The sequence below is a fragment of the Perognathus longimembris genome, chromosome 3 (genome assembly GCF_023159225.1).
Source record: "Perognathus longimembris pacificus isolate PPM17 chromosome 3, ASM2315922v1, whole genome shotgun sequence".
NCBI lineage: Eukaryota > Metazoa > Chordata > Mammalia > Rodentia > Heteromyidae > Perognathus > Perognathus longimembris.
Genome location: NC_063163.1, coordinates 317099 through 329629, shown reverse-complemented (window position 1 = coordinate 329629; position 12531 = coordinate 317099). Strand labels below are relative to the sequence as shown.

General features: G+C 46.5%; 1 protein-coding gene across 1 annotated transcript in view; it reads right to left on the bottom strand.

Annotated features, from left to right (window-relative positions):
* Nucleotides 1-12531, bottom strand: part of Rasa3 (RAS p21 protein activator 3) — a 99720-nt gene that overhangs the window by 48198 nt on the left and 38991 nt on the right. Inside the window, exon 2 of the mRNA XM_048341033.1 lies at nt 9795-9912. Coding sequence (XP_048196990.1) covers nt 9795-9912 — 118 coding nt within the window. The remainder of the gene's footprint in view (nt 1-9794; nt 9913-12531) is intronic.

Sequence of the window (12531 nt, the reverse complement as noted above, 5' to 3'; positions counted from 1 at the left end):
ACCCTTAGTATGCAAATAAAAGCAGCATTCAAAGGCTCTGCTTAGATCTCACCCCAAAGGGCTCCTCAGGTAGGATGAGGGTCATGCAACAGAACCTGACTTACACACAACCATCCCTCGGAGTCCACAGGGAATGGGGGCCATGGAAGATACCAACATCCAAGGATGCTCACTGGCTACAAAGATCCTACACCAAGGAAGAGGGTACAGAGTAGCCAAGGATTCCCTTGACTTCGCTGCAGCTGAGTGGGTTTGACATGACATTTGACCTCTGTCTGTGGGTCCTCAGTGACTTGGGGCTTCCACCTTCTCCCTCCAGCACCCCACCAATGTATATGAGACTTGCTACTGCTAACATAGAGGCATTTGTACACAGTGCTCCTTGCAGGAATGAGATAGGCACCTAGGAACAGGGCACATGAAAGTTGAGCCAGCCATGCCAGTTCTGGGCTGAGAGGTGGCTCACAGGTCAGGAAGGATCCAACTATGCTGTAGGTACCAGGGGGAGATCAGGGCTAGACACATTTGTCTCACAAGCCAGCAGTCTTCCATCCACACCAAGCTGTGCCTGGTCCTCCCCCTAGACTCAGTATCCCATAAGACTTCTTATTTTTAGTTAAAATGAAAGGAAACATTCTTTGCCATGAATGCATCTTTTTTTAAGAAAAGCAAACTAAATTCAGAATATAAGAATGAAACCAAAAAAGTTTTAAGTTTTGCATTAGAATATAATGAGTCACCTTGTCATAAAAATGAAAAATGCTCCTTTTTAAGAATGAAAACTAATATAGACATACTGGGATAGCTTTGACCAAACCAGACGAGGTGAGGAGGAAGGAAAATTGTGGAGCTAATCCACTTTCCTAGGAAGGCAAATGTGTAGCAGCTCTGGAGAGGCGTCTTGCAGCTCCTCAAAGTGTCTACAGAGAGTTGCCAGGTAACCCAGCAATTCCACTGAAGCACACACTCAAGCAAACTGAAAACAGGCACACAGAATGCACATGCAGACATCCAGAGTAGTATGCGTAAATGGCACCAAAGTGGAAACAAATAGCTTTTTTATTGGCTGACAGGTAGAAGAATGAAGTGCATAGCTGCAATGACAGGTCAGCCATCAAAAGGAATGACACTTGAGCAATGCATACTGGTAAATTTCATTACACCTGGCTCAAGAGACCAGGCACAGAGGCCACGTGAGGCCACGAAATGCTCAAGTGGGCAAATCCATGGGAACAAAGAGCAGGGAGCAACCATAGTTGTAGAGGCAGGAACGGGGGTGGTGGGTGGACATGGTGACAGTTATAGGGTCTGGCTTTGTAGGAGTAAAATGAAATGTTCTAAAATTGCTGTGGTGGCTGTACAACTCTAAATATACTGAAAGCCAGTGAACTGTACTTTCAAGTGGCTCAATTATATATAGACCTGTGAATTACATCTCAATAAAGTTATTTTCTCAGCTGAAATTCATGTCAGAAATTAGAGATCAGAAAACCAGAAATCAGAATTGACATTCTAAGATATGCCCTCAGTGGTGGGTGCCAAAGCACCCTTACAGCCTTATAGCTGTGAGATGTATCGCACACTGGGGTCTAAGGATTTTTTTTTAGCACTTCATCCTAAGTCATAAACACCAGGCACAGCTGCTGAGAAAGCCCTAACAATGGGGTTACAGGTGGGAGAATAGTCACTGTTCTAAGGCTTTGGGGACACACTGTCTTAGAGCACTCCAGAAGTCTGAACTGATTCACCTCTCACCTCATGGTACATTGTGCTTGGCTGGGGAGTGGCTCAACGGTGGACTGCTGGCCTAACATGCAAGAGTACCTGGCTTCTACCCTCAGTGCCACAGCTACATAAATAGACTTTGCTATATGGACACCAGAGAAGGAGGAAAGGAAAAAGAAGAAAGGGAGGGAGGAAGCAAGGGAGGGAAGAAGGAAAATAGTCTTAGCTTGCAATGTGTAAGGTGAGTCCCAGTATTCCTTATATGTTTACAAGCTTTTAAAAACATTACCTTGGGCTGAGAATATGGACTAGTGGCAAGAGTGCTTGCCTCGTACACATGAAGCCCTGGGTTCGATTCCTCAGCACCACATATATAGAAAACGGCCAGAAGTGGCGCTGTGGCTCAAGTGGCAGAGTGCTAGCCTTGAGCAAAAAGAAGCCAGGGACAGTGCTCAGGCCCTGAGTCCAAGGCCCAAGACTGGCAAAATAAATAAATAAATAAATAAATAAATAAATAAATAAATAAATAAAAACATTACCTTCTATTGAAATGCCCTTAGCTGTTTTCTATTAGCACCACCAACTCTTCTTATACTCAAGATATTAATTCTCTGGGAAGTTTCAAATTTGTGATGCAACTGGATAGACAATTCACCGGGCTTGAGGAACTTTTTCACACTAAAAACTCCACACATTCACTCAGTTACCCTCACCAGCAGGCAAGTATACACAAGGGATCCCCGGATTCTGAAACAGCTCCCCTAGCAGGACAAGAGTCCTTCCACCTGACAGGCTAGGGCTGCCTCAGCCAGGATGGCCCAAGTGACCTTAGCGCTGTACCTCTGGACAAGGTGGCCACTGTGCCCCAGCCTTGCATAGTGTACACAGGGGGGTGGCGGGGAGCAGCAGGATATGGCCCCAACACAACCACGGAGGTTGGGCAGAAACCCTCCAGGCTAGGGAGGGCAGTGCACCAGGTCTCCCTCCCCAACTGGGACTGTGGCAGGTCCAGGGACTGGAAGTCAGACACTGTCACTCCCAGGCACACAGCCAGTCCCAGGTCCGCAGTCCACAACACTTTGTTTCCTCTCGTCACAGAAACTCTGCATGTCTTTCTAGGCAGCAGAGTTGAAAGCATATTTTCACATACAAAAATGAAGAGTAGCTCAATGCGAAAGACATTTCTCCACCCTGTCCTTCCCTCTGGCCTCAGGCTGCCCTGCAAACAATGCCCCTTTCTGTAGAACTCAAAGGGACATAGAACACCACACTTTCTTTCCCATGAGCAGCTCAGCCTCGGGTGGTCCAGCACAGGCAGGCCTTGTCCCCGCTGTAGCCAATGGCAGTAGATGCATGAGTAATGGGGTGGACATGCGGCCCCTATCCACAGGGAGACAGCAGCCAGAGGGCTCCAGAACCTGCTTCCAAAACAAGATGATGTCTGCAGGGAAGGGCTTGGCTCATCTCAAATACTGCTGTTTCCCAAGAGGAAATCAATGCAAGTAGCAGCCCTGCCCCAAGGCTGCCAGGGTGGCAGATGAGCTGTCTTTTCACTTTGTAGTGAAGCAGCCAGAGGAGGCTCAAATGAAGCTTCACAGAATCAATCAAAACTTTCATAAAGAAAAAAGAAATGCTTTTAGAAAATAGTGATCTTTAACTGATACTTTCAGTACCCCTAAATTTCCGGCCCTCATTTCTGCCCCTCCTACAGCCCTCTGAATCCCTCCTCTAGGCAAAGCTCTCTAAATCCCTTCTCTTCCTCCAAGAGACCTCTGAATTTCTCCTCCCTCTTTTCCCAGAACCCTCTGAATCCCTCTTCCTCCTCCTCCTTCCCCTTTCCTCCTCCAGAGCCTTCTGAATCCCCTCTCCTCCTCCTCCTCCTCTTCCCATGAGAGCCCTTTGAATCCCTCCTCCCTCCTCTTTCTCCACCCACTGCCCACAAGAGTTCCAGGCCCCACTTGGGTCCTGCAGAGAAACCACCAACCCATCCTTGAGTCATTTCCTGACATCTGCTGGAGGCTGCTGCTGCCCCACCCCACCCCAGCTGCTCAAGTCCCGTGACAAGCAGCACCAGTCATGAGAAAGTGACATGGCTGGGTCCCTAGTGTCTTGCCCTGCTGCAAGCTCCCACATCTACTTCCCAACATCGAGGGTGTATGGTGGGGAGATTTGGGGAGAGGGCGAGAGCTGTGTGAGAGTGATGAAACCCAAGGACATTTCTGTATGCCTGGTCTTTGTGCTCCAAAAGCTGATAAGCAAGATAGAAACAAGGTCAGATTCAAGGCCCGAGTCTGGGGCAGAGGACATGAGTGGTTCCTGATGGCCTCCAAGGCAGCAGGTGGCCCTGCAGGTGGGGAGCATCTCAAGAAAAGGCACCATGTTTCTCAGCGGATGAATATTCAGCTAGTGAAAGGTGCACATGATAAAGTCATTAACTCAAAGCTTGATTAAACTTGCAGTAAAGCAAACACTATATCAAATGTCCATAGGAGACAGGCTGCTCTGGGACATCAGGCAGCTGTTGCCACACTCCCCAGAGCAACTCTGGGCTACGAGATGTCTGGAAGCTTCTCCCCAATCGGCCTCCTCCCTCCTCTCACTGGCACCCTAACACTGTTTGGGACTCCTGCCTGCACAGCCTCACACTGTGAGTTTCCACTACAAACTGCCAGGAAGACTGCCATCTTAGATTCAGAGGTGGGTGCGGAGCTTGACTCACCAGGGAATCACTGCCTGCATGTCCCACCAAGTGTCCTCAGAGCAGGGAAACTCTTCTAGGGGGAGACTGCTCTGTCATCCAAAAACGACACAGTTAAAAAGAAATGTACCAGTTAATCTTGGGTTCCTAACAAACCTGCTAGGGAGACTGAAGAGAATTTCTATGTTCTCCTGAGGCAGAGGGAACCTGACCTGAGGTCGGGTCACAGTTGCTTCTACCAGAGCAGGTTTCCTGCCTGGGGCCCCTGAATGTCATGACCCAACAACCCGGGGTTTGAGCAGGAAGCCTGCAGCACTTGCTGGGCTGTAGGGTACCTCAGTGTGGTTTAAGACACAGGGTGGGGTTATTTTGAAATGTGGGCACACAGAGCTCCAAATTTTCAAACCAAACCCAGAGATCTGGTGAGAAGAGTACAAGTGCTGAGTGGTACAAGATTCGATGTGGCCCGCGCTGAAAGCATCCTTGGCCCAAGGTCCAGCAGGACAAGGAGTTCTGACCAGGCTGCTGTGCCAACCTGTCCTCAGGGCTGGGAGGCATCTACCACCTGTGTCACTGCCCTTGAGAGCCTGATATCAAGCAGGTTTCAGGATAGAATGGCCCAGCCATGGCTGGGACCAAAAGTGCTAGTCCTCATCTAGAGACAAGGTCAGTGCTTCCTGGTCTGGATCTCAAGCTCATGCAGCCTTGGGCAAATTACCTCTTCCCTCTGAGACTCAGCTTCCCCATCTGTTCAAAGGCAGCAAGAGTCCACTGGGTTCAGAGACTTGTGGGTACTGAGTATAGCAATAACCGCACCATGTGGTGCCTATAGTGCATAAATCTCAGTTTTGCCTTTCATTCCCACAGCCTCTTACCCTACTCCACATCCCAAGTCCCTATCAATATATTAAAATTGGACTGGATCTTTTGAGGCTTAGCTATGATGCTCAAAAGGACAGAGAGGGGGATTCCTGGGAGAAAATACAAAGCCAGATGTTGGTTAATCATGCAACCAAAAGGTTCCAAACTCCAGAATTCCTCAAAGGATCCTGCCAGAGGACATGAAGATTGGTCCAGCGTCAGGAAAGAACTGCAGTGTGGGAAGAGGTGCTCCACAGCCCCCAAGGGGAGCATCAAGAATCCCAGGACAGAGGAAGATGACAGAAAGCGGGCCAGGCTTCCTTGCGCCTCCTGGAAGTAGACCTGCTATCCCTCTCTACAGCTTCCCAGCCACACCTGTGGGTGCTACATGCTGGTAAGCCCCCCACCTAGTCTGTAGTGACTCACTGCATGCAGCAGGGTCTTACTAAGTAAAAAATAAATAAATAAAATAAAACATACAATAAAACCCATGCTCTGGTGTGTGTTCCTGGGTTGGAAAAATCCTCAGGATGCTCTGGCTGAGTAAGGGTTGAATGAAGATGCTTCACTGGCTACCGTTCAAGGTCTGACAACAATACTCCACAGTTCAGTGTGAGGGCCAGCTTCATGCAACACGAGAATGATGTCCCTTGGGGGACAGACACTTGCCAAGGTCACTTTCCTGAGACAGGGACAAGGCTAGAGAAACAGGCTTGTTCTCCACAATATGACCCTCAAGGAGTTCTTAAACCATACCTCAATGGGCACTACCTCTTAACTCTGCCCCACACCAGGAGTAGAGACAAAGGGCAGGAGGACTCTCTCAGTGAGACACTGAATCAGCCACAACTGATGCTACTGACTCTGGTAGTACATATCAAAGGACCCACCAGGCCTGGCCCTTACAGTGACCACACAGCACACATATGAACCCTAAGACACCCTTCTGTGGATGATAAAGAAAACTGGGTATGCCTATCTCCCACATCATTCTTCTGCAGCTTCAGGCTAAGTTCAGACAGGGCAGCAAGAGTGGGTAGACTCTACAAGTATTGCTCTACAAAAAGACTCCTGCAAGTCCCTACTCCTCTGAATGTCCATTTCAACACATTTATGCCTTCTTATTCAGAGACTTCTGCCAAATAAACATCAAACTTTAAGGGCAGAACCAGAGTTAGAAAAGCAATTTCTGGAGGTTGCTGCTGGGATGCATGGTGAGGGCCACAGCTGCTTGCACAGAGCAATGGCTACAGTCAGGATGTAGTTTGGTGTCCAGACCTAAACTGAAGGCCTGGGCCAGGGACTCTACTTGTTGTCCCTCAGTTGTTCTTCATACTCTCAAGCCATCAGGACTGGTCCTCTTGTCCTTTGCAGTGACTACAGCAGATACTCCAATTGTCTCTGCTTCCTTCCACCAAGGCCATATGGGCTGTCTGAGAGCATCCTTGGCATATGATAGTATCCCTGGGCCCTCTTTGTACCTTGCCACTGCTTCCTAGAGTCCCCAAGAGGTGAGCTGTAACATTTTTCTATCTCTCTCTTGATCTTCATATTTCAGGTTTACCCACAGTTTCCTATTTGGCTATGGCTATCAGCTTCTTAACATTTTTGCTGAGTCTTTAAGCCCTTGTTCAGTTTTAGAAATTTTACTTTTGTTCCACATTGGCTTGGCGATTCTTTATGACTTCTGTCCCACTCGTGTTTTTAATCTTCTGTCTTATTACTTTAAATATAATCAACTTAAGCCACGTACCAGTGGCTCATGCCTGTAATCTCCACTACTCAGGAGGCTGAGATCTGAGGACCATAGCTCAAAGCTAGCCCGGACAGAAAGTCCATGAAGGCCAGAAGTTGAACTGTGGCTCAAGTGATAGAGCACTTCCCTTGAGTACAAAGGCTCAGGGATAGCACCAGGCTCTGAGTTCAAGCCTCTGGACATGGACGAACAGACAGACACACACACACACTCGACTTCGTTTCTGAGAAAGGATAAAAGCTTAGAAACCACAGTTCTAATTATCTCTCTCTCTCTCTCTCACACACACACACACACACACACACACACACACTGCTTAATTTATTTGTGCACTTTCTCCTCTGAGCTCATAGTATTAGTAACTTTATATAGGAAAATTCTTTAAGACCTGAACTGACAGATGACTATAGAGATTTGCCTTGTTGGTACATCAATGGCCTCAGCAGACACCCACTCACTATTGACTCAGGACATAGTAAGACACATAAGCTGAGGTTCTGGAGCACACATGTGTGGAACCAGGCTTTTAACTTAGGAGCAAATGCTCAGCATCAGGCTAGACAAAGGCTGTCCTGGTTGCTGTTGTACTTGTATCACAATGGAGAGTTTGGAGTGCTAGCTTTCTAACCCCCAATAAGGGGAGGGCAAATGGCTCCAAACTATAGCCAAACACACATGCACTATTTAAAGCAAGCTTTAACAGGTTCGTCTGTGTGTATCTACTCCTTTGCTGTCAGTTTTAATTTTCTACCTGCACAGCCTCTCCTTACCTGGCACATTCAATAAGCACTCAGGCAAATACATTAACAATCTAGGCTCTGTGTAGTATGTTTCAAGGTTCAGGGGCTTCTTATACTGACACTTTGGGGAGCCCTGGGTCTAGGGCTCACTTGGGCTGTTGACTCCTGGAGGCCAATGTTATGGCCCCACTGTCTTCCTTTGCCTGTGCTCTAGAGGCACAGTGCCCAGTACCTCAAACAAGAAACCATAACTTCTGCTTTTTTTTGGTCTGGCCCTGGAGCTTGAATTCAGGGCCTGGGCACTGTCCCTGAGCTTCTCTGTGCTCAAGGCTAGCACTCTACTACTGGAGCTACATGTAGCTCCACTTCCAAGAAACCATAACTTCTTTTTCTAAACTTGCTGATGTGTTGAGACATAGGGCCCTTTCTCATCTCACTGGATGGGGTGCCAATAGGTTCCCTTCCACAGACTCCAAGAAGGACTCTGCAGGAGCCAAGCCTAGAGAGATAGCCTTACTTCTCCAGGGCCCTATCCACAAGGATAGGCTCAAACCCACAAGGGATTACTTGGGTGACACCAGGAAACTTTGAGGGGCTAATTTAACATTTTGTTCCTCTTTTGCTAAGCAGAAATTATCATCCCACTGTTATTTTCATATTCCACAGACATTCTTCAAAAACAAACTTGATTCCTGACAATATTTCTGTCTACTCACTCTCAACAATTTATTTGAAAGGATCTAAGAGTATATTAAGTAACACAACTAAGTTATTACTCAGCCTCAATGGGCCAAGTCTCTTTCCTCACTAGGGGTAGGCTTAACAGTTTTCTAAAAATTAAACTTACCAGGTCATCAGAACATGTTGTTTGTTCCCATGTAGAAATAGCAATAGGCAAGGATATAATTCAACTGCTAAAAATGTTTTCAAAATCAGAATAGCTGTTTTGAACCCACATAAGCCTTAATTGCAGACCTGAAGGTAGAGTTCTCCTCTGATCCACCAGCTGGTTCACCATACAAAACCAGCGAGGAAGCTGGTGTGCTCCTTTTAGACAACGGCTCAGCACCCTAGTACCCAGCAAGCATCCAATAACACATTTGCTATTTCCCCACCTCCTCTCTTTTTTTCTCTTCTCTTTCCCAAAGCAACTTCTGTGATGCCTGAGGCACTGCCACCCCCTATCCCACCAGCTGCCAGCAACCATCTAGGCTCTTCTCAGATCACAAGTTCATGTGGAAGGCAAATTCTCCACCTCCCAGACACCTGGTGAATCCTCCGGTCCTCAAATCATACCTACAAACGTTTCTAAGTCTAGCTCTTCAGTAAGAAGTTAGCTCAGTTACCTTGGTGCCCAACTTTAGAGCCCAGTGCAGTGGCCCAGGCCTGTAATCCCAGCTACTTGGGAGGCAACAGATTGGAAAGACTGCAGTTCAAAGCCAGCCCATGCAAAAAGTTAGTGAGACTTCATCCAACAAACAAGCTATGGAGTGATATTGTGTGCATATGATCCCAGCTACATGAAAGGCATAGATAGAAGGATCATAGTTCAAAGCTTGCTCTGGACCAAAAGCAAACAAACAAATAAAAAAAAAAAGTAAAGGAAAAGGACTAAAATTCCCGTCTAGCAAGCACAAGACCCCGAATCCAAAACCCCAGAACCACCAAGGGAAAAACAACAATAACAACAAAAAAATGGTTTAAAAGTTTAAGTTTTAAAAAATATTTCCTCTCTAAAACTTTAACTTGAACTCCTGTTGCAGTCATCTCTAAAAGAGTTCCTCGTGCCTTTTGGGGGAAGAAAGTGGCTGTGGGTGCCTGGACATAAGCAGCACCAGCAAATGTCAGCTCCCCAGGCCAAAACATAGAACCACTCACAGTGCCCTGTGGTAGTGCCCTGTGGGCACTACCTCATCACTAAGACATGGAAAATGGCAACTGCCACATACGTGCAGGGCTTGTACAGACAGAGGGACACCAATTCAGAACTGAGGAGAGCATTGGCAAAGGTTACCAGAGTGACTTTTCCACAATCTTGGTCCGGAAAACCTCCTCCTGGTCCAGGTTCACAGTACAGTAGCAATCTCTCATCTTGTTTGGCCCCGGATAGGAGGGAAGATTCTTGGCTTCACCTGAAAAACAAAGGTGACACATATATCATCAACTCCGCAGAAAACACTCTGCACTCTGCCAGTCCTGGTGCATTTTCAGACTATGTATCTGCCTCATAACCTCATGTACCTGCTCTCACATCTGTACAGTCACTTACTCTTCACAGTCTTGATTGTCTTGCTACTAGTCAAAATACTAACAAAACACCATCAGTACTGCTAAAGCACAAAACCACACACATTAACTTCTGGAACAAACTGATGAAAGCAGAGTTCAACCAGAGTTGGAATTTTAGGGTTATTTGATTTTGGTTTTACTACCCACATTAGTCCCTTTAGCTCTCAAAATTTTAATTGTGATAAAAAATACACATAAATAAATTGCACCTCCCTTACTACCTATAAAGACAGTTCATGGTAAGCACATCCCCACAAGTGCACATTGTCATCTCTATCCACAGACATCATCATCCCACTGGAGACCCATCCACAACTCAGTACTAACTTGCATGCCCTACCCCAGGTATCCCCTGATCTGCCTTCTGTCTCCAGGACATTGGTGACTCTAGAGACTATCTGCTCTTCTGCACTGGTTCGCCTCACTTGCAGCAAGGTATTCTGCATACAGCTGAACTCCTAGGGGAGGTAGAACCTGGTGGGAGGGTCAGGTCATTGAGGCCAGGCCCTTTAAGGAGTCCATGAGACTCTAGCCTTTCTCCCTCTTTTGCTTCTAGGCTGTGAGTGTTGAACAGATTGTTCCACATATGCTCTTACCACTATCACTAGCAAGCCCACCGGATGCCCAAAGCATAGGTCCACCCAATCTTGGACTATGGACTGCGACCTCCAAATCTATGAGTCAAGATAACCCTTTTCTGTTTATAAGCCAATTACTTCATTTAATTATTGTTACAGAAAACTGACTAACACACAGCAGATATCAGAATTTCCTTCCTCTTAAAACTGAATAATATTTCATGTTTATACAGAGTATATTTTCTTTGTTCATCTATCAAGTGCCTTTTTATTTTGAATTTAATTTAACAGTATCAGGTCAACGAATGATATCAAGGAGGACTCTTCTGCACTGGCAAAATTAAACTGTAAGTTCTGGCTGCTGAGAGCACAATGTGACTTGCTAGTTGGGAGAAAAATCTAGGAGAGACCTATGCTGGGTCTCTGCGTTTTCCCTATAGGCCCCTCTTCAGTGGAGTCTCAGAAAGTTTCTGACCATATCTGGAAGAAGTGGGAGATTCTGATGTGGCCAGTGTCTGATGGACATGACTCTGTCTGGTAGTCACTGCAGAACAGTGCATTAGCACTGCCTACAGTGGACCGTGCAGCTTGGCATGGTGATGGCTTCCAGCTCATAAGTACTTCCACATGAGTGAGCTCAAGGAGGAAATGCCCAAGAGGTCTCATTTATCTCTGAGCCATTCTGACTTTCAAGGCAAGGCATCTAGCACTAAGTGGTTAAAAAAAAATACACAGAGGCACAGGGAGGAAAGTGTAGAGACACAGGGGGCCCATATGCCAACAAAACATAAGACAGGCCTCTGGCAAGTTTTCTTATGTATGGATCCTGCAGAGCAAAACAAATGGCCAGATCCCTATGGCCAGAACTGGGGCTAGACCAAGCACAGCTGCATGCCTCGCAGGCACAACCAATGGGGGGCAGAAAACAACCCCTACAAAAAGATGCTGGTTTGCAAACTAGATGACCAGAAACACAAACAGCAGGGTGAACTCATTTTTTAAAAACTTTTCATTAATGTTGTTATCCTGACACTGAGTGCATGAGCAAATTAATAGAAATCTTTTTCAATAACTGAGTGATGTCTTCTGTGTCAGTAAATTTCTGACTGCCAAAGTGCTGGTATATAACAGCACCAGCATAATCTGCTAGAACTATCTGCAAGTGTCATGTGACTAATTCTCACACAGAGGCAGTACAAGGTCTGACAATAGAACATAGCTATTTGGGGCCTCTGCTCTGGATGCATCAGGTTTATAGGCCCTGGGGTTATTTGAAACACAGAGAAATCAGGGACTATAGGTGGTGAAGGTAGCTTAGCCATAACCTTGGAAACACTTCACATTATTGATTTGTAGAATATCCATCTCTATCTAGGTAAAGTGGAGACCACAGGGCCAACCTCAAGAGAGGTGGTAAAGCTTAGGTGAGTGTCAGAGCTTCAGAAAACAAACCTCTGCCAGCTTCCTCAGACAGGGCAGACTGTAGAGGTTGTAATGAATTCACAAGCACACAAGTAGCCAATGGGGCCCGAAGGACCAACCCTACAGGGAGAAGAGACAAGATGACTGCTGCGGTCCGGGCTGTACACATCCACTCCTGCAGTTCCTCTGAGCAGTGCAGCAGCCCCTGGCCATGTTGAGAAACGCTCTCAACCCGGTTCTGGTTGGGGACTGGCATCTCTCATAGCATTCACAAATCCTAAGCCTCCAAACCAGCCAGACTTGGCTTATACCTTTTCCACAATCATTAGGACAGACCCTGACCCTAATCTTTGAATTCTACCTTATTTTCCACTTTTGGTTTTTGTGAGAATTTGTTATTGCTGCTGTTTTGGGGGTTTTGTTGTTGTTGTTGATATTGTTCATTTGTTTTGTTTTGTTTTT